This window comes from Cebus imitator, unplaced genomic scaffold, assembly GCF_001604975.1.
Source record: "Cebus imitator isolate Cc_AM_T3 unplaced genomic scaffold, Cebus_imitator-1.0 Scaffold176, whole genome shotgun sequence".
In the NCBI taxonomy this organism is placed as follows: Eukaryota; Metazoa; Chordata; class Mammalia; order Primates; family Cebidae; genus Cebus; species Cebus imitator.
The window spans coordinates 1,845,222-1,868,961 of record NW_016107491.1 but is presented as its reverse complement, the minus strand read 5'-3'; the positions used below and the strand labels follow the sequence as shown (position 1 = coordinate 1,868,961).

General features: G+C 34.2%; 1 protein-coding gene across 1 annotated transcript; it reads right to left on the bottom strand.

The window, feature by feature from the left end:
* Positions 1-796: 796 nt before the first annotated feature.
* On the bottom strand, positions 797-23,396 carry ZSWIM2 (zinc finger SWIM-type containing 2). The gene is made up of 9 exons (XM_017545052.2): positions 22,686-23,396; positions 21,076-21,152; positions 17,647-17,687; positions 11,490-11,700; positions 10,158-10,406; positions 6,845-6,929; positions 6,031-6,143; positions 2,784-2,937; positions 797-1,751 (listed from the first exon to the last, which is right to left on the bottom strand). Exons 1-9 carry the CDS (start codon positions 22,848-22,850, stop codon positions 951-953), a joined length of 1,896 nt encoding a protein of 631 aa, XP_017400541.1. The 5' UTR covers positions 22,851-23,396; the 3' UTR covers positions 797-950.
* Between the last annotated feature and the right edge of the window lie 344 nt (positions 23,397-23,740).

The following is a 23,740-nucleotide window of genomic DNA, read 5'->3' as shown; positions in this document are numbered from 1 at the left end:
GGAGTAATCCCTGGACGTTATATGCTACCATGAAAATATTTGATAACAGTGACTCAGAGTAGGAAAAAATCTATTTCCTTAAGTAAAAAATTTCTAAAATCAGTGTAAAATAAGATAAAGGCTCTAAAATTATTCATTATTTATAATATCCTGAATATACTCATGAAGGCACCTAATGCTGTAAGTCTTAAAAGTAAGGAGATCACAAGGATCTAGAAATAGAAATTCCATTTGACTCAGCAATCCCATTACTGGATATATACCCAAAAGATTATAAATCGTTCTATTATAAAGACACATGCACATGAATGTTCATTGCAGCACTGTTTACAATAGCAAAGACCTGGGACCAACCCAAATGCCCATCAATGATAGACTGGACAAGAAAAATGTGGCACATATACACCATGGAATACTATGCAGCCATAAAAAATGAGAGTTCATGTCCTTTGTAGGGACATGGATGAATCTGGAAACCATCATTCTCAGCAAACTGACAAAAGAACAGAAAATCAAACACTGCATGTTCTCACTTATAGGTGGTGTTGAATAATGAGAACACATGGACACAGGGAGGGGAACATCACACACTGGGGTCTGTTGGGGGAGCACTAAAGGAAGGGCAGCGGAGGGTAGGGAGGTTGGGGAGGGATAACATGGGGAGAAATGCCAAATGTACGTGACGGGGGGATGGAGGCAGCAAACCACCTTGCCATGCAACAACCCTGCATGATCTGTACATTTACCCCAGAACCTAAAGTAAAAAAAAAAAAAAAAAAGGAATGAGATCATTTCCTTTAAGTGTAGTGAGCTGTTTATAGATAAGTAGGCAAACTCAACACAGAATTTTATATACATTTGTCAAGAGTGTATGTGCTTTTTATGTTCTATACAAAACATTTTTATATTCAACATTAAAATATTTTCTGATAGTAAACAAAAATACTTTTTCACAATTGAACTCCTTCTATTATTAAAGATAGCTCAGCACTTTTTATATTTACAGAATGAGACACAGGCTGTCTTGATAGATGACTACATTTTTGTCTAATTTCCCCCATAGAGTTATTATATCTTTTAGACAAACTAAATTTAGCTGTGTCCCAATTGACAATAAGATTGAAATCCTCTGGAAGTAAAGTTGATCTCTTCTTGTTCCCTCTTATTTTAGTACCAGGGGTCTTCTGTAGGTTGTGGTTATTATATTTACAGTCTTTGGTCATCCAGCTTTGACTAGTGTGGTATTTTCCACTGATGCATGGGCTTTTCATTCCAGTGGGACATACAGTATTCTTATGAACAATAGGAGGAAGAAATGTTTGAGATGGTATTTTCCCAAATGATGCAGTGGGTAGATCTTGAAGATATCTGGGGAAGTGTTGGCTAATTTTATATTCATAGGTTAATTTTCTTGAATTATCTAATTTGATAGAGCATAGATTATCTATTATTATATTTTCATAGGCATCTTTTGGGCCTTGAAGTGTATTCAATTTATCAAAATTACACTGAGGTATGCTAGGTACAATTCCAAGTCTATTTTGTTTTAAGACTAATCCAGTACCAGGAATAAAAAGTTCTGGTTCTTCTTGCTTTGATAGATGAATGATGTCTCCGTTTGAAACAGACTGATGTGCTTGTCCCTTCATTGCTGCATGTTTCCAAGTTAAAGGGTTATATATAACTTGTCCATCAATAGGGCATGAATTGCACTTGTGGAATAACCAATTGTCAATACATTTCCTGTGAAACTTTAAAAAAAGATAAGCTAATCAGAGCTATAATAATCTTGTTTATAATATTTAAATAGATTTCCACCAGTTTTATAATTGTGTGATTATTTAAAATATTTAGCAAAATTGAAAAATAATTATCAGGTTTTATGAAAATATTTTGAAGAAGTTCACTTCTAAATATAACTGATGTAGGGACTGATTTCGATTTTTGATATTAAAATGCAAAGACTTTTATGGATAGCACTCTTGTAATTTTGTTAAAACCTATCTACTTAAACCTATTAATTTCACTGCTGTCTAATTATTTCTAATGAAAATTATTTTAAGTCATAACTGGGAGGAAGGCAGCAAATCACGCTGCCATGTGTGTACCTATGCAACAATCTTGCACATTCTTCACATGTACCCCCAAACCTAAAATGCAATTTAAAAAAAAAGTCATAACCGACCGGAGTTGAAAATGGGTCTGATGACAGTAAGATAAAAAATAACAAGCTAAATTTTTGGAAATAAAATAATAGGCCATTTTAAGTAAGGATGACTCTAAAGCTTCATTACTGAAGCTTTATTTGCTAAAGCGACTTCATTCAGAAAAAAACTTGGTTATCAACCACTGTATAGTTGATCATCAATTATATAGTGATCAAGCAGTAGTATGGTGATTCTAGTAAGTTCAGAAGAAGTAATAATTATGTGAATTTAGGCACTTACGTAGCAAAATATTAGTATTCTATAAGCTTTTTCTTTCTTTCTAAGCTTTTTTCTTTAGATAACTAAAGTGGATAAAAATAATCCAGCTTAAAGTGCCATTTTATCTTTCCTAGCTAGTATATACAGAAATGAGTACTAATCACTATAAATACATCCTCAGGGAGCAAAGCTGCATTCTCAATAGTCTCTGCGGTAGTTCTTTCTACATGTGCTATACAATGTGAACACCTCTGTACAGAGTACAATTCAAAAATAAAAGGGAAGACTTAAATTATCACTTCATTTGTGAAAATTGATCCTACAGGGAAAGTCAAACTAAAATGATGTGACTTTTACCTTGTGAGTACATGGTAGCAATCTTATATGTTGACCAAGATGAAATGCCTTCAAGCAAAGTAGACACTGGTAGCCTGGGGCAAGGAGCTTACTATTCTTAGTAATCAGTCGGAGAGGCAGTGATCTTACAACGTGTTTTGGTGTGTAAACTTGGCTGAATGAGAATAAGTAGAAACATAAGTGTTCACATGTTATTATAGATCAGGAAGTGATCAATAGCACAGGTAAATAACCTCTATATAAATAATGTAATCAAACCCTAGGTTTTCTTGAACTAAAGATAGTAAATCTCATACATTATAAAGTTAAAAAAAAAAAACCTATTTTATTGATCCTGAACAATATGGATCCAACTTCATAAAGAACAAAGTTTTCGGCAGGCACAGTGGCTCACACCTGTAATCCCAGCACTTTGGGAGGCTGAGGTGGGTGGATTACCTACGATCAGGTGTTTGACAGTAGCCTGGCCAACATGGTAAACCCTATCTCTAATAAAAATACAGAAAAGTTAGCTGGGCATGGTGGCAGGTGCCTGTAATCCCAGCTACTTGGGAGGCTGAGGCAGGAGAATCACCTGGACCTGGGAGGTGGAGGTTGGAGTGAGCCAAGATCACACCACTGCACTCCAGCCTGGGTGACATAGTGAGACTCCATCTCAAAAAAAAAAAAAAAAAAGAACAAAGTTCTACATAGTCATATCATATAAAAATGCTAACCTAAAATTTTCGAGTTTGAGTTGCACTTTAGCGTCAATAAAAGCAGACCATATACTCAAATTATAATATTTTAGTCTGAGCCTACACTTAGGCAAATATTTAGAAAAGTATAAACAAATTCACTCTGTCTTCTGGTAGGAAGTGAAGTATATAGTAAGTCACATTAAATATTATAGACTACTATGACAAACTGGTAGATCATAAGAGATAAGAAAATTTGTTTGCACTTGGGGTATATTCTTACCACTTCAATATTGTTAGGCTATGTTAACGTAACTCTAAAAGTACCAGCTCCATTTTTTGTACCAGAAGTGCTGACTGACATAACTAAGATGATAAACTATGAATTAACTGCTATTTGATGCCATCGCAACTGGTGAAAGATATACAACAAATCTTTAAGAAAAAAAAAGCTTGGTTAAAAAGTCAGGTGTATCCCTATCATTCAAAAGTCATTCGGAACAAAGTCCAAATATATTCTTCACGAAAGTCTGTACTTCTCATTACTCTACAGATATATCCCCATCATATTACAGAAACAGCTTTTACCAAAGTCATCTGATTTAAATTAAAATGTATATGTATATGTGTGTGTGTGTGTGTGTGTGTGTGTGTGTGTATATATATATATATATTTTTTTTTTTTTTTTTTTTTTTGACAGAGTCTTGCTCTATCACCAGGCTGGAGTGCAGTGGCGCAATCCTGGCTCACTGCAACTTCTGTTTTCCGATTTCAAGCAATTCTCCTGCCTCAGACTCCTGAGTAGCTGGGACAACAGGCATGCACCACCAGACCCAGCTAATTTTTTGCACTTTTAGTAGAGACGGGATTTCACTATGTTGGCCAGGATGATCCTGATCTCTTGACCTCGTGATCTGCCCGCCTCGGCCTCCCAAAGTGCTGGGATTACAGGCGTGAGCCACCGCGCCCGGCCAAAATGTATATTTTTAGAACTTTTTTAAGGTTGTTACCTACTCATCTTTTTCCCGAAATTCTTTTTATTTATTCCATTTTCTCTGCCTAAAATGTCCTTCTTCCCCTAATGTTCTCCTTCTCAACTCCCTGTCCCACAATATCTCCTAAGTCCAACCATTGGTTATACAACTTATCATTGCAACAGTAAGAAGTATAATACCTGTGCAGGGAAAATGGAGTTTCAAAGCCTTTGTGTAGGCTCGTTTTATTCCCCATAAGAGCTCTGGTCTCCAATGTGTGTGGAGTACCCACAGGCATGGGCTATGTATCAATTGAGGTTTGGATAGAAACTTACATATACATGTGTATGTATTTATGTGTGAAGGTATGGGTGTATTATATGTATGTGTATATATATATATATATAGATAGATAGATATATATACACACATATATGTAGTGAGATATATATTTAGTGGGTACATTTTTGTTTGGTTGATTCATTGAAATTATTATTTTTAACTTCTATTTTATCCCATCCTTTAGAAGTTGCCTCTTTTCTATGCATTTCATAATGTACACAATCTTTTAATATCATATGACATGCTAAATTTTCTTTCTTTCCTTCTTTCTTTGTTTTTTTTTGAGATGAAGTCTCACTCTTTTGTCCAGGCTGGAGTGCAGTGTTCCTATCTTGGCTCACTGCAACCTCCAGCTCCCAGGTTCAAGTGACTCTCCTGCCTCAGCCTCTTGAGTAGTTGGAATTACAGGTATGTGCCACCATGCCCTGCTAATTTTTTTAATATATTTTTTTAAGTAGAGATGAGGTTTCACCATGTTGGCCAGGCTGGTCTCCAACTCCTGACCTCAGGTGATCCACCTGCCTTGGCCTCCCAAAGTGCTGGGATTACAGGCATGAGCCATCACCCCAGCCTAAATTTTCTTTAATTGAACAGTATTATTACAAAAGGTCTGGAGACCCCTCCACTAATAATGTTTTGAATGAATGTTCTGAAATATAACCAATCTGCTCAGCACTCTTCCTCCAACAGGGTGAAGTAGAGAGTAGACAGAAGGGGAATGAAGCAAAAAAAGAACTTCTTTCCCTAGAGGCCAGTTATTTCAAAGGCAAATTTCAGATAGTTTTGAATCTTATTTTTAATAACATAATTTATGTCAGTTTCAAATTTTACACTTACTTCAATGATTATTTGATTACTGAGGAAACTACTGTATTCCCCATATCTAGTAGAGTTTCTGGCCAAATTAATAATAACAAATAACATTATTTGAATATTTATTGTGTATTAACTCATTTCATAATCACAAAATTCCTACAATACTGGTTTTAACAATTCCCATTTTAAAGATGAGGAAAATGTGGCAGATAGAAGTGAGGTAACTAGTCCACAAGTCACATAGACAGCATGTGGTCAAACTATGATTGGATTCAGGCAGTCTAGCTCTACAGCATTGCTCTTCAGTTGGATGCTACAATCTCACTAGTATATAAGTGCTCAATAAGAAGAATAAAGGAATTAATAAAATTTATTCCAATTGAAGTTATTCAAAGATTCTGTCACACAAGACATATAAATTTTACTAGGAACCTCACCTTTGCTTTTCTTGAAAATGTGGTATCTTTTCTTCTATCTCATTTTTAGTATCTATGTATTGTACAACTTCTTCTGCTCTTTTTTCTAGTAATCTCCATTGTTGGTTTCTTTTCTGTAATAGGTAGAAAGTAGATGTTACTTTGCAAAGTCATGGATATTTTCAGTTTGTGGATAAAAATTAGGCGGCTGCATATCAATAACATGAATAATACACAATATTTTAAAGCATACATATTATTTTTTAATACATTAAAGTATTTACAAATTATTAGTGAGTCTCATGTGCTATTGCATAGCTACTATAAGGGCATTACTTTTTAAGGTAAAAATAATAATAATTGTGGATGTTTTATCTTGTCTGGTAAATAGAAGGTAGTATTATTCAGCATCTGGAGATACTTTTTAAGTGTACAGTTTAAATGATCTCAGTAAAATTCCATGTTTCGTTATTATGTAAGAAACTTTAAGAGAAAATCATAAATATTTTGGTGTTACGTTATAAGCCAATTTTTAATGTTGAGAGGTTTTAAAAACTAATTTTCAAGTTTGATAGCTATAATTTCTGTTCCAAAAATTTATTTATGTCATCACATTTTTCTTATTGTGTTAGATTTTATAAATTACCAGGAAAGAACTGGTTGCCTTGTGCATCCTTATAAAAAAGAGTTCTCCTAAAAATATGGCTTCAGGTTTGTATTAAAAACCATTCAGCTCTATTCCACAGTGTTATATATTATTTTTATTCTTAGACTGACTTAGCTCTGTAATAGAAGAAATAGAAACACCATATTAGATTCAAGATGGATACTGTACCTTACGAAATGTAAATGTGTGTGAAAGATGGCAGCAGCTATCAAAACATTCCTGGCATAAGTGATATTCTATGCATTCGGTACACCTAAAAATATAAAACATCAAAACACGCAAGAAAAGAAACCAATTATTGTGATGGTTTTGGGTGAAAAATTCTGACCAAAACACAACAAGGATCGTTTCAAGTCACACTATGTATTAGTTTCCTATTGCTGCTATAAAAATTTACTAAAAACTTAGCTTAAACTGCACAAATTTATTATCTTACCGTTCCATAGGATAGAAGTCTGAGATGCATTTCAATGTGCTAAAACCAAGGGATTGGCAGGGCTGTGTTACTTTTGGGGGGCTATAGGGGGGAATCTATTTCCTTGCTCTTTCCACCTTCTAGAACAGGGGTCCCCAACCCCGGGCGCCAACCTGGTCTGTGGCCGGTTAGGACCCGGGACATACAGCAGGAGGTGAATGGTGGGCAAGCAAATCTCCACCTTCTGTCAGATCAGTGGTGGCATCAGATTCTCATAGGAGCGTGAACCCTATTGTGAACTCATATCTCTCACATATGAGAGATCTAGGGTGTGCGCTCCTTATGAGAATCTAACTAATGTCTGATGATCTGAGGTGGAACAGTTTCATCCTGAAATCATACCCCAACAATCCCTGTGAAAAACATTTTCTTCCACAAAACTGGTCCCTGGGGCCAAAATGTTTGGGGACCACTGTTCTAGAAACTGCCTATATTTATTAGCTTGTGATCCCTTTCCTCCATTTTCAAAGCAGTAGCATCTCTCGGCCTTTCTTTCACAGTCACATTTCTCTCTGACTCTCTCGCCTCCCTCTTCTACTTTTAAGAGCCCATATGATTACACAGGCTTGTCCAGGCAATCCAGGATAACCTTTCTATTTTAAGATCAGCCGATTAGAAACCTTAATTTCATCTGCAACCTTAATTTCCCTCTGACATGCAACCTGACATACAGGTTCTGGGAATAAGGATGCGGGCATTTTAGGAAGTCCATTATTTTGCCCACCACATGCCCTTTCCATGATGCCTTCTCAGGCTACCTTAGCTTTAATTTACCTCTTTCTCTAAATTCTTATAGGATCTACAGCCTCTTAGATATTCTGTCATTTGATTATTCAGTGCTGCTTTCCAGTTTTTTCATGAATGCCAGAGTTAGAGTTAGCAGCATATTTCTTGAAAACAGGAATTATATTCTCTTTTCCCACAGAATGGAAAAAGGTAAACACATAAAAAAAAAAAAAAAAACCCTTTCTGTAAAAGCCCCATCTCAAGGTTATATTGTTTATAAAAATTTTGTCACAAGCAGAGGATTTTTAATTACTTGCGACATAATTTACCAAACTGAAAATATTCTGAGCAGTAGTCAAGTAAACTGATTTTTTATTCAAGTTATGAAAGATTTAGAAGATTATTGCCATGAGAAATTTAAGAAAATATGGCCCTCAGACATCTTAAAAGAAGCAAATGCAAATTTATTCATTATTACTCTTTATATATACAGGGAAGATTTTAATAATTAACACCAATGGATTGGAGCAATGGTGCAATTTATTCAATACATCAAAGTATGTTGGGCTAGAAAAAAGCATCGCTGTATTTTAATATATATCTAATAATTTTGCAGTTAACCTCTTAAAAGATGAAGTAGCTGAATTCTGAAATTTGAATGAAGAAGTAATGAAGAAACTTTCTAATTAATCTTGTCTCCTACTCAATCTATTCCTAAAAGAATTGGAAATAGCTTTTCAGGCTGATGACTGAAATATCAGTACTTGAGGGAATGGAAAGAGGATGGAGTCACAAACATTGAAAATGCATTCTTAAATTTGTGAAAGAGAATGGAGACAGAGATTAGTAATTGTTAGCCAAATCCATAGAGGAGAAGTTATGAGACAAGAAAAGACATTCTCAAAGGAGAGTTTAGGGCAGTGGGCAGGGGGCAGGATAGTGGGTGATGTGTTTACTTAGTCGGAAGAATAATGCCCCAGGAGAGAAAGGGCAGTCAGAAAGCTCTGAGTGACATGAGTGCACTGTCATCAGCAACATACCTAAAAGCAAGATTTATACTAATGCTGCATGTAAACCATTTGAGGAACAATGATTGTAAGGATTCAGAATTTTACACTGTGACCCTCCCATGTCCTTGTTCCCCCACATGTCCCAGCCCCCTCTTTGACATATGATGTTAGCTCCTTGCTGGTCCTATCTACCCTCTTGGGAAATTTTAAATTCCCCATATGATGGCTGCTAATACCAAAGATAGGGTCCTTCTTTTTCCTAGAATCCTCTTTAACCAACATTCCTGAACCTCACTGAATACCTCTTGCTAAAAGTTTATAAAAATTCTGCACTTTTTCCCCAAGTGAGAGTCCTCCCTAGGAGCCTTCTCGGGCCAGCCATTTTCCAATAAAAACTTTTGTTAATAATTAACTTTCTTCTGTGTAACACATACAAAACTAAATTTAAGGGAGAAAGGTATAATTTGCTGTCAGATGTGATAACATTTTATGGTTTTATGAGAGAATTTTAATATGCATAATTTAAATTGGGCTCATCATAATGTAATTTAAGAAAGCTGAAAAGTAAACTGATGCATTTCAAAAAAAATGTAACAAAGATTGAAATAATATTTTCTTCTTAATGTACTGTTAACTTAAAATTTTAATTAAGAAAATGCGATTTCCCAGTCAGAGCAATTAATTTATGTTTTATCATGACAATTGTGGGAAAGTTTGGGGGCTACAGTGAAAATTGTTTGCTCTAATAATTATCATTTTTTGTAGTTGTTGTTGAAGTATAAGATATGAGAGAAAACAATACCTGTACTCATTGCAATTTGGGAGGGGGACTGGATTAAATATTTAGTCAATCTAGTTAATATCCCTCTGGCCCAGTCTTAGGAATTTTTGGCAATAACCTCATAGGTAGTTCAAAGAAAGGTACAGAGAGTGAGACATCCAGCGAGGTTCTGAGCTTGGAAAGTCATCTAGGCTAAAGCCAGCTATCCTGTATCCAGAGCTTCTAGGATGGAGTGCTACTTCAGACTGAATCTAGACCAGAGCTCAAACAAATACCCCTATACAGGAGAAGAAAATAAAATGGTTGGAGTTCCTGAGATACTAGGCTGAGATAGACGGTCAGTCTACAAGTCCTAAGTGAGCAGTTGTCACATAAGTCAAACAGTATATGTAGGAAGAGAGAGGCTACAGATCGGGTACTCTAATGCTCAAAGTATTCTGATGTAAAAAAAATAAGAACACATGCTTATAATTTACAGATGACACTTACTTATAACACTTCCCCTCAATTGGAAATTGTTTGCAGTTATTACAGGGAATTCCAAGGTGTTTGTCCAGTCTCTCTTTCTCTGCTGCAGTTACAAGTTTGCTAGCATTTTTGAATTCCTCCAAAATAAGTTTTAATGGTGCAAACTCTTTCCTGCACAGAGGACATTTCAACATGGAAATGTTTGATGTATTCTGATAATTAGCTAAGATCTTCATGCATTTTATATGAATACTATTGCCACAACCAAACCTACGAGAGATAAAATTCAAGTTTACCATTTGTATACAGCAGTTTTATAGATTCATTGTATATATTATATATATTTATATAAACAAAATTTCTTATGCTACCATCTTTATTCCACATAAAAATAGATTCTGAACTGATTGTCAGATATAGCTTGATTACATACACACGCACAAACTCACTCACTCACTCTATTAATCAATCATCTTTAATACAATAGAATTCCAAACTTAAATTTTCCTTCATTCCAATGAAATGGTGAGACTTTGCATCATTAAAATATTTTCATTTGTAAAATGAGAATGAATATAGGCTTAACACAAAGGAAAATAATATTATTTTAATAAAACGCTTCACTGAGAGCAGGGGTGCACCTTACTTTTCCAGAAGTCACACAATACATGGTATTACCAAAGAAATATCTACTGAGAGAAATACCATTTTGGGAAGTAGTTAATAATTTTACAATATGCAATAGAAGCAGACAGATTAACAACCACAATATAAACAAAGTTTTGTTAAATGATCAGGAGAAAAAAAGAATGAAAAATTGCAATGGCAAATGACTGTCCAAATTTTTCAAATCCTACTTTATAGTGCTGTGAAGAAAAGTATGAATATTAGACTCTCAATAAACATTTGTGCATATGTGAAAATTGAATTATTTAGGTTTAAAGATAGAATTTTGAAAAACTGAAAATAATTTTTGTAATTTCAAAGTAAAATAATCTTTACTTTCAGAAAACTCTTTATAAATATAATATGCCATAGCATTTATTCGTGTGTATAAAATAAAAGCACGGAAATTATTCTACTCTTGCTATTCAAGGTGGGAGGAGGAATAATTGTGGAATTATGTTTCAGTTTTCACCCTTGAAGTGTAGCTCAGAAAGATTTAGAGTAAGAGCATATATTTAGCTCATAACATATATATATGTTAGGAAACAAAATAATGTTAATTAAGTATAAATTAGCAGTAGGTAAAGTTGTCTATTTTTTCTCTATCATGTCTCCTAAGGTAATAAATCACAAATATGTTTCAGAATTTGTCATAAGTTTTAAGAATCCAAAGAAAAAATACATCACCTACAAAAGGTGACAGGAAGCTTTTTCTCTAAAAGTAGCTCTTGACAAATAGAGCAGATATCCTCTGAATCAATTTCCTTCTGTTTAATGTATTCATCTTCTTTAACATGTTCATTTTTGTCATTTGTTCCTGGTTGGGGAGTTTGAGCTCGATGTATCCCCCGAAGCAAGTCATCTATCTCTCTTTCTACAAGACCCATCTGTAAAGCAGCTAGTGAAAAATCCCAAAGTATTAAAATTCAGTCACAAAACTGGAGATACAGAGAGGTAACAACTTATGCTGAAAGTTGGAATTTTCTTTCAAATATCAGAAAGACAGTTTTGATTGAATTATTACACTGACACTGACCACTTCCTTATATATTTTTTCAGAGCCAAAATGTCTGAAGAGTCACTTAAAAAATAAAAAAATTATTTTTTTTCTTGTTACTAAAGAAGAGTCAATGCAAACAGTGCCCTTGAATATGTAACTGTTCATCCTTGCATTGGTGTTACAATCATGTCGTATACTTTGATCTGTTCTCTTGTCCATAAACAAATATTTTATCAACATATAAGAATATTAAAATAATTAGTACATGAATATATAAGGAGGAAACAGGGATATCTGAGTAGCTACTCTATTTGTTAGATGAGTAAGTGAATGAAAAAATAGTGGAAGAGCAAGACTTAATTGTGCCTATTTTCTGTTTCTGTTTGGTGTACCTATAAAATAGTGTCTCATTAGTCTTGTCCTCAAGAGATTTGGTCAGTGTTTCTAAGGAGAATCTATTAGTTACTATATTGCCTGTACCATTGGCATGTGCATTTTTTGAATTCTGAATTTCCTCCATCCTGCAATCCTTAAGGGAATGTCTAAGTGCCTATAGTTTTGATCAGGGAATCCCAGATTCTTCATTCATTGGCCCATCCCTTTGCTCCTTCCAACATGCCATCATTTGAATGCTAGTTGTTATTGGTCCCCTGCCTTCTATTCAATTTGTATATCTTTTATATATATATATATATAAATTTAAAATTATTTCCAAGATAACGAAATGCCCTGTTATTCTGGAAAGACCCTCCCCCTCCCAAACTAAACACTAAAAATACTAAAAACAGCACAGTTACATTTCAATACAGAAATCGCTGCTCCCTGTCTGAGGTGGTGTAACAAATGGACTGGCAGAGGGCACTATACATTAATTAACCATTACTTTGGGGGAGAAGAGCTATTTGTCACAGAGACAGCAACATCTGCTCTCTAAAAAAGGGGAGAAATATTAAAAACAAATATTGTGCTTTCAGGAATGAAGATGCTCTGGGACAACAGAAATACTTAAGAATAAAATTTTAGAAAAGAAGTTGGCCACAAGCTGTTCTGTGCGGTAAAATGTGAATTGGAAAATAAAAGGAAGAAGCAGCCTCTTCTAAAGTGAATTTGGAAAAATTAATGTATAAGACTATATAGGAATATTTTGAAAGAAATGAGCAAGATAGCTAACCTGAACTGATATCACAATGTGTTGTACAAATAATAAATGTAATAATATATGAGAACTCTCTAAATAATAAACATTGTTAAAGAAGAAAAAAGGATTATCATACTGTAACTGACATAACTGGGTGACAATATGGAGGAAAATAAACCAAATACCAGCCTCCAACTTGTACCAAAGTGACTACACACTGATGCTATTATGTAATGAAGAACAAAAATAATAATAAAATGAGAAGAAAAAACTCCAAAGGACTATTGATACTATGGAAGAAAGACAATTTTTAAAGGGTTGAAACAATAAACATGAAAAGAACATATGAGCTGATTTAATAACACAAAAATTCATATATATAACAAAATTTGAGAAATCCATAAAGAAAATATTTATAACAGAATAGAAAAATATTTTAAAAAGCAATGCTTACAATATTTAAGAAATGTTTGCAGTTTTATCGATAAATAACCAAAGTACAATTCACATGAAACACAAATCATAAACAAGGCAGTAGAAGATGTCCAATTTCATTGGTATTAAAGACAAATGAGTTAAAATAAGAATAAAGCACAGACACTAAATAAAACTGACTGAATAAACAATAATAAATGTTATGATTTGTTTGCCTTATGTTATTTCTTTTGTATTTAAAATAGTTATTTGAAGCCATTTTAGATCTTCCATAAAGGAATGTTAAATAACTATACTGGAGAATAGAAACTATTTTCTTATTTAATTTACCATGCATGGATAGATTATTATGAACCTTGCACCTGGTGCTTTTCCTGCTTTATGTGGCTTTCTTTCCAAAATTATAGAAATATTACTAACATGGCAAAATATTTCTATTTGTCTTTATTTTCACATTTCTTAAATATACTGTTAATATCTTTCTTTGTATGTTAAGTGCTATAGTTAAAATGTGCCAAAAACAAGAATCCAAAAAACAAATAAAACTTAAAGAAAGTGACATATTACTGAAATCAGTGTAAATCAGCAAAATTATTCTGAAAAGAAATTTGGCAAAACATATGGGAGGAAGACATAAAAATATTAACACCTCTACTCCAAAACACAATAAGACTTTAGGCTAAGGAAATATTTGAAAAGAAGAAAAAGCTTCATGTGCAAATTATATAACAAGCAGTTAGAAATAAATTAAATGCCTAATAATGGAAGAATGTTAAATTGCTTATAGTATACCATATTCAGTGAAATATTAGCTAGCCTTTGATGACTTTCATTACAGAGATTATATAGCATTGAAAATATAAAGTAACACTGTCTGTTAAAAGCAGAACACAGAATTCTGAGACTTTTAGGCTGTTTTATGGTATATGTAAAATCATAAAAAGAAAATAGAAAATAAAAAGTTTATATCTTTCTGGTAAGAATTTAGAAAAATTTCCTTTAATGAGGTTTAAATTTTATTCATAAATATTTAATTACAAAAAGAATAGGTAGTATTTTCTAGTCATTGTATTTAAAATAAATTAACAGGTGGTAAATCTAGGTTTTGTTGGGAAAATATTTGTAGAAAAAAGAATGTTCAGTGTTCAAAAATTGATACTTTTCGAATAAAATTCTCATATAATCACTTTGTTCTTCAAAAAAAGAGAGTCTGAGGTGGTTTTTTGTTTGTTTGTTTTGTTTATTTGTTTGTTTGTTTTTTGGCCCTGTCACCTGGGCAGGAGTGCAGTGGCATGCTCTCAGCTCTCAGCTCACTGCAACCTCCTCCCCCCAGGTTCAAGCAATTCTCCTACCTCAGCCTCCAGAGTAGCTGGGATTACAGGCGCCCACCACCACGCCCAGCTAATTTTTGCATTTTTAGTAGAGGCAGGGTTTCACCACATTGACATTGGTCAAGCTGGTCTGGAACTCCTGACCAGAGGCAATCCACCCACCATGGTCTCCCAAAGTGCTGGGATTACAGTGAGCCACCTCACAGGGCCTCAGTTTTCTTATATGCAACAATAGAATATAGATAATTGCTTCCAGATTCCTTTCAGAAAAGAATCCCTGAATGATGTTCAAAACTCTTCTCTTCTATTACAAGTAACATTCCCTCCACACTTATTTAAATACTATACGTAATCTTAATGTGTAAATTATTTAGTTTTCTTTAAATTATTTTTCATGTATGTTTATTCTAGCTTTAATTTAAATGACAAATTTCAAGATCACTAAGGCTTGCTTTCTTCGAATATTATTATACTCTCTAGTATTACATTGTACACATGGGATTTTCTCAATGTTTACTATTTAAAATTTCTTTTAAATACAAAAGATATAAAAATGTTTATTTCAGAAGAAAGTACAAATTGTCAAATTACATAGGATTAATTTTAAACATTAAAAAATTCCCTACTGTAGACTGAATGCTGTCATCAATAGGTGCAAAGAATAATAATACAACATAAAATATTAGATTGATCAATACAAAATTGCTGTGTTTTAGATAAAAAACATTCATATACCAGCAATACATATGATTCAATTTATAAAAAGTACCTAGCATAGCTCCTGGCAAATGTGTGGTATAGTAAATATTTGTTGAATTTAACTGGGTAGAACTGCACTGTTGAATATGGTAGCTGTTAGCCATAGGTAGCTATTGTGTACTTGAAATTTGACTAGTGTGACTGAAAAACCAAATTTCAAACTCTTTAAAATTAAAAATTTAGTTTTTAACTTAGAGCTGATAATCTATAGTTATGAATATATATATAAGTATGTAACAATTTGGATATGTGAATCTATTTTTCAACTAAAATTTTTTAGGAAGTCTATATACAGATCAAGTATTTCCACTGAAAAATAGTGTCAGAATTGAGATGCACTATAGCAAACACGCTAGATTTTGAAGACTTAGTATTAAAACTAAAATAGCTCATAACTTTTATATTGATTACATGTTGACACAATAATATTTTGATGTACTGGGCTAAGTTAAAATATATACTAAAATTAGTTCCCTGTCTCTTTTTACTTCTTATAATATGGCTACTAGAAAATTACATATGTATGTCATATTCCTATTGGACAACCTCAGTATAGAAGCTTGTGACAATACTATGGAAAAACAGTGTAGAGAATAACTAAGCCTTTGGAGGTTGGGGGGCAACATTTAACTTCAGTGAATACAATGGAGAAGTCAAAAAGAAAACAATATGTATGAAATCATACAACCTAGTCAACAAGCAAGAATGGAATGAAAGAGAGGATTAAGAAGAGGGTGATATTTTAGAAAGAATCTGTCTATCTAGAGGATGAAAGACCAAGTGCAAAGTGCAGCCATTAAAAACAAAGAGGCTACACAGAATAGCACTAAGGGCTGAGAAAAGTGTAACAAAGGTAAGAATGAGTATGGAGAGATAGAAACACTAGAGAAGCATGTTGGATGTAAATCAAGCAGGATTTGTGGCATGTGTAGATATATGGCAGAAGAAGATGAGAGAGAAAAAATCACAGAGAATGATCAAAGTTTATAGCTGTGAAGAGAAAATAAAAAGGAAAGCCAGTATGTGAGGTAGGAAATCTAAAAGGGGAGCACAGATGGAGAAATCTCGGATTTAAGATGCCCATGGAACCTCCAAATTGAGCTGCCCATAAGGCAACTGGAAATGCTGGTCTGCTGGTAAGAGTGGGAATCGTTGATACAGAGTTAATAGTTGCAGACATGGAAAATGGGAGACATTTCTAATAGAATATATAGAGTAAAAAAGAGAACAAAAGAAAAATCCCTGTGAAACACTAATGATAATTTATCGGGTATAAATTTTAAAATATGTCTACTGTGATTGTAATTATATAATAGCTGGGGGAAATAAACTTGCCTAAATAAAACCAACACTCGTTGATAGAAAAAAAATTAAAACTAATTATCAATTCAATTCTTCATGAATATCAGAAACATTTATTAATAGTTTTTTTTAATTTTACTTTAAGTTCTGGGGAACATGTGCAGATCTTGCAGGACTGTTACATAGGTATACACATGCTATGGTGGCAGTTCTTAGATGGGTCTAGTATAAGTCAAACAATTCCTCAACTGCAGTTAATCTTTTCACCATGACAGTATCTTTATTATAAAATGTACAAATTTAAGTGACCTATAATGCAATTATTTTTCTTTCTCTCTTGCTTTTGAGAACTCTGGAATTTAAACTTATATAACTATATAACTGGCTCTAAACTCAATTTAAGTACTCACCTAAAAACTACATTTTACTCTGCTTTTTTTTGAAAAAAAAATTTCATTTAGCAAACATTTTTGAATAATATAATGTGCCATGCCAACTATCTATTTCTGGTATCTAAAAAAAATCACATTTGCTATTTTTCTCACAATTAAAATAATTTTAGATACAGAAACAACTGTAACCTTTTCTTAGAATACATAAATGTTTTTCTACTTGACAACTAGCCATTGCTTCACACCTGTTTTTAAGTGCCTATGAGTTTGAAAATGACATATAAAGTTACATTTTTTTAAAGATGAAAAATGTTCCAAGTATCTTTAGTTTAACAAGCTGAGCTACTGATAGTTTCCAGATTTCTTAGAAAAACAGCCACCTAAGTTTAGAAAATGTTAAATAAAAAATTCTCATATTTTTTATAATTATCATATTAAATCAGTAAAATAAAATAACAAAACAAAAAACTCAGACCCCAAAACTTACATTCATGGTTCCTTGGAAGCTTGAATTTTTTCAACAAGACCCTAACATTCACAAGTAGAAAAAAAATCAAGACATTTATTTTTGACATAACCTCAAAAGACATTTAATATATTTAGAATAGAAATTGAATTGAGTTACATTACTGAAAGTGTTATGAATAAACCTAAAACTTATCAATTTTCTATTATAATAGTTGTTAAACTTATATTTTAAAATAACCATATGTGAAAAAAGTATGATTAATGAAAACAAAAGACATTTGGTGTAAATAGATTTGTCAGAAAGAGTCCATGTATTCCTAATGACATACAGTCATTCACAGGGAAAGGATAATGAGGGGATTTAGGTATTTATGGTACTGCCTTTAAACTTCTCTGAAAATGGAGTAATTTTCTGGATAGGGTACCAAATGGCTGTTTTCCTGCATATACCACTTTAACGGACCACACTTCACCACTATGCAATATATGCATGTAAGAAACCTGTACCTGTATCCTCTAAACACATAAAAATTAAAAAATGAAAATTTAAAAAGTGATGCATAGTCATATGTTAATTGAAAAGAAAAATATTTTGAAATTTGACTGCCATTGGCCAATATGGAAAAGGTGAATACTTTCAATTCGTATTTATGCACGTAGAATAGAAAAATAATCTTTAAATTTTACCAATTAAAATGGAATGCAACCTTTAAAAAAAAGTGGGAAACACCTATCATTATTCAAAAATACTAAATATACTTTAATATGTAAAACACTTTGATTATATTGCCATTTACTTAATCGTTAACAATATTGTACAACGTGAGTTATATAATAATCAAAACAGAATACCCTTGCCCTAACATAAAATGAAAATGAAAAAAAAGCCTATTTTAAATGTAATCATAATACCAAATTGTAAGTTGTGAAAGGACCATATTTTATCTTTATGTCGAGTAGAGTAAATAACTTGTGTTACTAGATGCTTAATAAAAACTGATCAAAATCAAAGATCAAAAAACTTGGTAGGTAAAAACATTAGAAATAACAACTATGTGTTTTTTACTTGTAAAGAAAAGCATTGGAAATATGAAACTCATAATCTTTTCTTATTTTCTTATTTTTTCATATTAAAGATCAACTAAATTAAAATAATATTAATAAGTTAGTAGGAGTACAGATAGGCAAAACAAAATGAGTTGATTTGGATTTAAACTAAAGAAATTTTTTTAAATATTTCTAGAGGTTAATTACCCTACAAATAGATTCTGACACTAGAGAAAAAATTTCAGATTTGATAGACATAATCTTCAGTAAAGTTCTACTTCAATCTTGAAAGATTTATAGTCAAAGTCAACAAAGTTATACACTGGGGAAATGACATTCTATTTAATAAATGGTGCTGCGAAAATTAGGTAGCCATAAGCAGAAGAATCAAAGTGGACCTATAGCTTTCACTATATACAAAAATTAACTCAAAATGGATTAAAGACCTAAATGTGAGATCTTAAACTACAATAATCTTGAAGAAAACCTAAGAAACACTCTTTTGAACATTGGCCTGGGCAAAGAATTTATGATCAAGTCCTCATAAGCAAATGCCAACAAAAAGAAAAACAGTTTAATAGACTTAATTAAACAATAACGCTTCTGCAGAACAAATGAAACAATCAACAGAGCAACTATAAAGCTTCTGACCAGCAAATGAAACAATCAACAGAGTAAACAGACAACCTAAGGAATGGTGAGAAATATTTGCAAACTATGTTTTTTGACAGAGGGCTAATATCCTGAAAACCCAATAACCTCATTAAAAAGTGGGCAAAGGACATGAACAGACATTCAAAAAAAAATACAAGTGGCCAACAAACATATGATAAAATGCTCGACATCACTAATCAAAAGAGAAATGGAAATTGAAACCACAATGAGATACCATCTTATACATGTTATAATGACGATTATTTAAAAGTCAAAAAACAACAAACATCGATAAGGACCTGGAGAAAAAAGAATGCTTATATACTGTTGCTAGGAATGCAAGTTAGTATGACCTTTATGGAAAACAGAATGGAGATTTCACAAAGAACTAAAATTAGAGCTACCATGACCCAGCAATCCTATTCCAGGGTATATACCTACAGGGAAAGAAATCATTATATCAAAAAGATGCCTGAACTCATATGTTTATCACAGCATTATTCACAGTAGCAAAGATATGGAATAGGCCTAACTATAAATAATTTTAGGCTGGATAAATAAAATGTGGCATAATGTGGTATATATAGACAGGCCGGGCACAGTGGCTCACTCCTGTAATCCCAGCACTTTGGGAGGCTGAGGTGGGCAAATCATCTGAAGTGGGGAGTTTGAGACCAGCCTGACCAACATGGAGAAATCTCATCTCTACTAAAAATACAAAGTTAGCTGGGCGTGATGGCACATGTCTGTAATCTCAGCTACTCAGGAGGCTGAGGCAGGAGACTCGCTTGAACCTGGGAGGCAGAGGTTGCGGTGAGCCGAGATGGCGCCACTGCACTCCAGCCTGGGCAATGAGAGCAAAACCCGCCTCAAAAAAAAAAATGTGGTGCGTGCGTGCGTGCGTGCGTGTGTATCTACCATGTAATACAACTCAGCCATAAAAACTAATAAAGTCATGTCTTTTGTAGCAGCATGGATGGAACTAGAGGCCATTATCCTAAGTGAAATAATTCAGAAATAGAAAGTCAAATACTGCATGTTCTCAGTTAAAAGTGAAAGCTAAACAATGGCTCACATAGACATATAGAGTGAAATAAGAGACAGCAGAGACTATATTCACTATTGGGGTGATGAGTACACTAAAAGTCCAGACTTCATCATTATGCAATATATGCATGTAAGAAACCCGTACTTGTACCCCCTAAATACATAAAAATTTTTTCAAATGAAAATTTAAAAAATGATTCATAGTCAAATGTTAATAGAAAAGGAAAATATTTTGAAACTTGATGGCCGCAGACCAATAATAAAAAAGGTGAATACTTACAATTCCTATGAACACATGCAGAAAATGGAACATTTACTATTCAAGAAAATGTGATTTTGGAAACACAATTTGTTGAAGCACAGCCGTATCTCAAATGAACCACATAATTATCATCAGTGGTGGGATCAGGATTTTCCATTTTTAGTTAGATTTCACATTTGTACATGAGAATCTAAAATTGATTTTTTTCTATTTAAAAGCATTAACATTATAAAATGCTTCTCAATTTAAATGTTATTCAATTTTCAGAATAAAGGGAAATACTGAAAAATTTATTGTTAAGCCATGACCATTTTAACTTTATATTCCCCTAACACCACATTTCCTTAATTTTGTTGTTATTCAAGCCATGAAAAAGACAAAATATGTAACACACCAAGATGTTCCTTTGTGGAAGGTCTTCATTAAAAAGTCACTTACCAGCAGATATGCTTACAAAGTTCCCCTCCTTTCAGAAATGTGGAACAGTTACAAACATGAGGATTTCCTAGAAAAACCTTTCAAAGAAAAATGCATACATTAAAAAAATCAGTAAAATTTTAGAGTTAAAGCAAAACTGAGTTAATAAAAGAGATTTGAAGAGGTAATTTAGTTTAGGTGATTCCAAAACGTTGAATAGATTTCTTCTGGAGAATCTTAACTCTTGATACCAGTCTGTAGGCTGATTTTTCATTTCATTATTTATCTTTGTTAGCAACTGAACAAATTAAAATGGTTTTAAAGTGACCTGCCCTTAGGCAGGTGAAAATAAATCTAATTTACAAAGTAAAAAAACAAAAAAGCAAAAATCAACCCATAAATTCCTTACTGTAAGGAAATTCTACTTTGGGGTGCAGCTAAGCACCTTTTGTAAGGTAACTCTTTTGGATTCTGTTTTATATATTTGAGTCGGTGAATTTATTTAATTTTATTGAAGAGGACAAAATTTATTCACCAAGGCTAGTTTGGCTAAAACAATTAAATACAGTAAGTATTAAAGCAACCAAGTTTAAAAAAAAAAAAGAAAAAAGATGCTTTAAATATGCACAGGCTAGTAAACTGCATTCAGCTCTTAAACTGCAGGACAATAACGTAAAATTTTGTAAGTGAACTCCTAGGAGGTAGTACAGTGGCTGATTTTTGAGCGGTTAAGAATGGAATATGCCGGGCGCAGTGGCTCAAGCCTGTAATCCCAACACTTTGGAAGGCCAAGGCGGGTGGATCACGAGGTCAAGAGATCGAGACCATCCTGGTCAACACGGTGAAACCCCGTCTCTACTAAAAATACAAAACAGTAGCTGGGCATGGTGGTGCGTGCCTGTAATCCCAGCTACTCAGGAGGCTGAGGCAGGAGAATTGCCTGAACCCAGGAGGCGGAGGTTGCGGTGAGCCGAGATCGCGCCATTGCACTCCAGCCTGGGTAACAAGAGTCAAGCTCCGTAAAAAAAAAAAAAAAAAGAATGGAATATGCAAATATGAAATATCTGTGGTCTTTCAGCAAACTTAAATTTTTATTCATTAATACCTTTCCAAGGTATTGCCATTTAAACCACCCTTCAATAGGGCCTTTATACAGTTTCAGGGTGAGCAAAGAGTAAAGGGAAATCGTTTATTTATTTAGCACATATTTCCAGTATGCTAGCAGACTGTAGAATTTTCATTTCGTTTGATTTACAAGACTAATGACCACTAACAAGGGATCCAAGAACACATGGAATGCAAACCAGATATTCATATAAAGCCTCTGACTTTTTCAAGCCTAAAGATCAAGAGCCATCATCTTTTACAAGAGTTGCAGTTTGAGATCTTAACCTCCAAAAAAGAAACTTCTAATAAATACTATTTCCTTCTTAATTTGCAGGTCTTTTGGAGTCTGGAACACTCGCGGGGAGGCGCTTTTAGGGGTGAGGCAGCAAGTATCTGCAGGGATTGTGATGGTGGCTACACACATTGGGTACGCGGGGCGGGGAGGGGGAGGTTGGTTGGGGAGTGAGGGGGAACCCGGTGGACTGGGCTGGTGGCCAACAGCAGGCGGTAGGGGCGGTAGTTACTCGGAAATTCTTGTTTTCCGGCTCCTCCTCCCTCAGCAGGAAGCCTGTGGGGCCCATCTCTCGCAGGAGGTAGATGCTGCTACTTAGCGCCTGGTCTTGGTGCCAGCTGAGGCTCTCGCTCAAGTGTCTTCGCCTTTCAGAGGCCTTATAGCCTCCGCGAAGCATCCTAGCTGGGTGCGGGCGGAGGCGGCCCCTCAGCTTGGCTCGCTGAGGCGCCTGTGTGTCCAAGACAACGGCGTGCAGGCTGGTTGCCTTGGTGACGGTGGTTGGGCTCCGCGGTGTCCCGGCGTGCCTTGCGCCGACGGAGAGCCGGCAACAAAGGTGCGGGCTGGCGGGGATTCCGCAACTCGCCCCAGCCTCCACTGCATTTTGAAGTGACGCCCTTGAGGAGTGTTTTTAATAATCATCTGGCCTACTTGGAAGCTGGCGGCCGAAGGCATAGCTGTCAATTTTCTTGCGTTCCTTCTTCTGCTTCCTCGGGGCAGAGGTGGTGAAATCTGCGTGTTTTGAAAGTTGCAAACCCGATTGCAATCTGGACTCTGGATGCTAAAATTATCCTGTGGTGATTCATCATCTTTATCAGAAAACCGAGGTTACAGAGCACAGAGCGATTTTTGACGTTCAACAACATTCCACAAACGTTTTCTAACTGTTCAGTATGTGCACAGGTTAACCAAGTCTCCGGGGAGAGATGTAGAAGTCAGGAAGTCTAAACCCTAGAAAGTGTATCACCCGTAGAGGCGCCGTCTGTAGTCCCAGCTACTTGGGAAGTAACTAGATGCTTAAGTCATTGCTCTGTGTGTGTGTGTATGTGTGTGTGTGTGTGTGTGTGTGTGTGTGTGTTGGAGGGGGAATGGTCTCCAAGTAAGGGAACGTTTTTTAATTGCATGTTTGGAGGTGGTGGCACAGAATCCATTGACTATAGGTACATGAAACTTACAAATCTGTATACTAAAGACTAAGAGTTTAAAGGTATGCAATATTTAAATTAAATATTTAAATATCCAATAATTTAAATTGTCTCTGAACTTTGTTACCACGTTTTAGGGAGAAAA

Bases quoted from the DNA above. Each gene is read 5' to 3' on its own strand.
- ZSWIM2 (XM_017545052.2), bottom strand. From the start codon at position 22,850: ATGCTTCGCGGAGGCTATAAGGCCTCTGAAAGGCGAAGACACTTGAGC. The intron at 21,153-22,685 runs GTAACTACCGCC...TTTCTTTGAAAG, and splicing joins CGGAAAACAAGAATTTCCGA to GTTTTTCTAGGAAATCCTCA. The intron at 2,938-6,030 runs GTGAGGTTCCTA...ATTCTCATTCAG, and splicing joins CATTTTCAAGAAAAGCAAAG to CCAAGTTTACACACCAAAAC.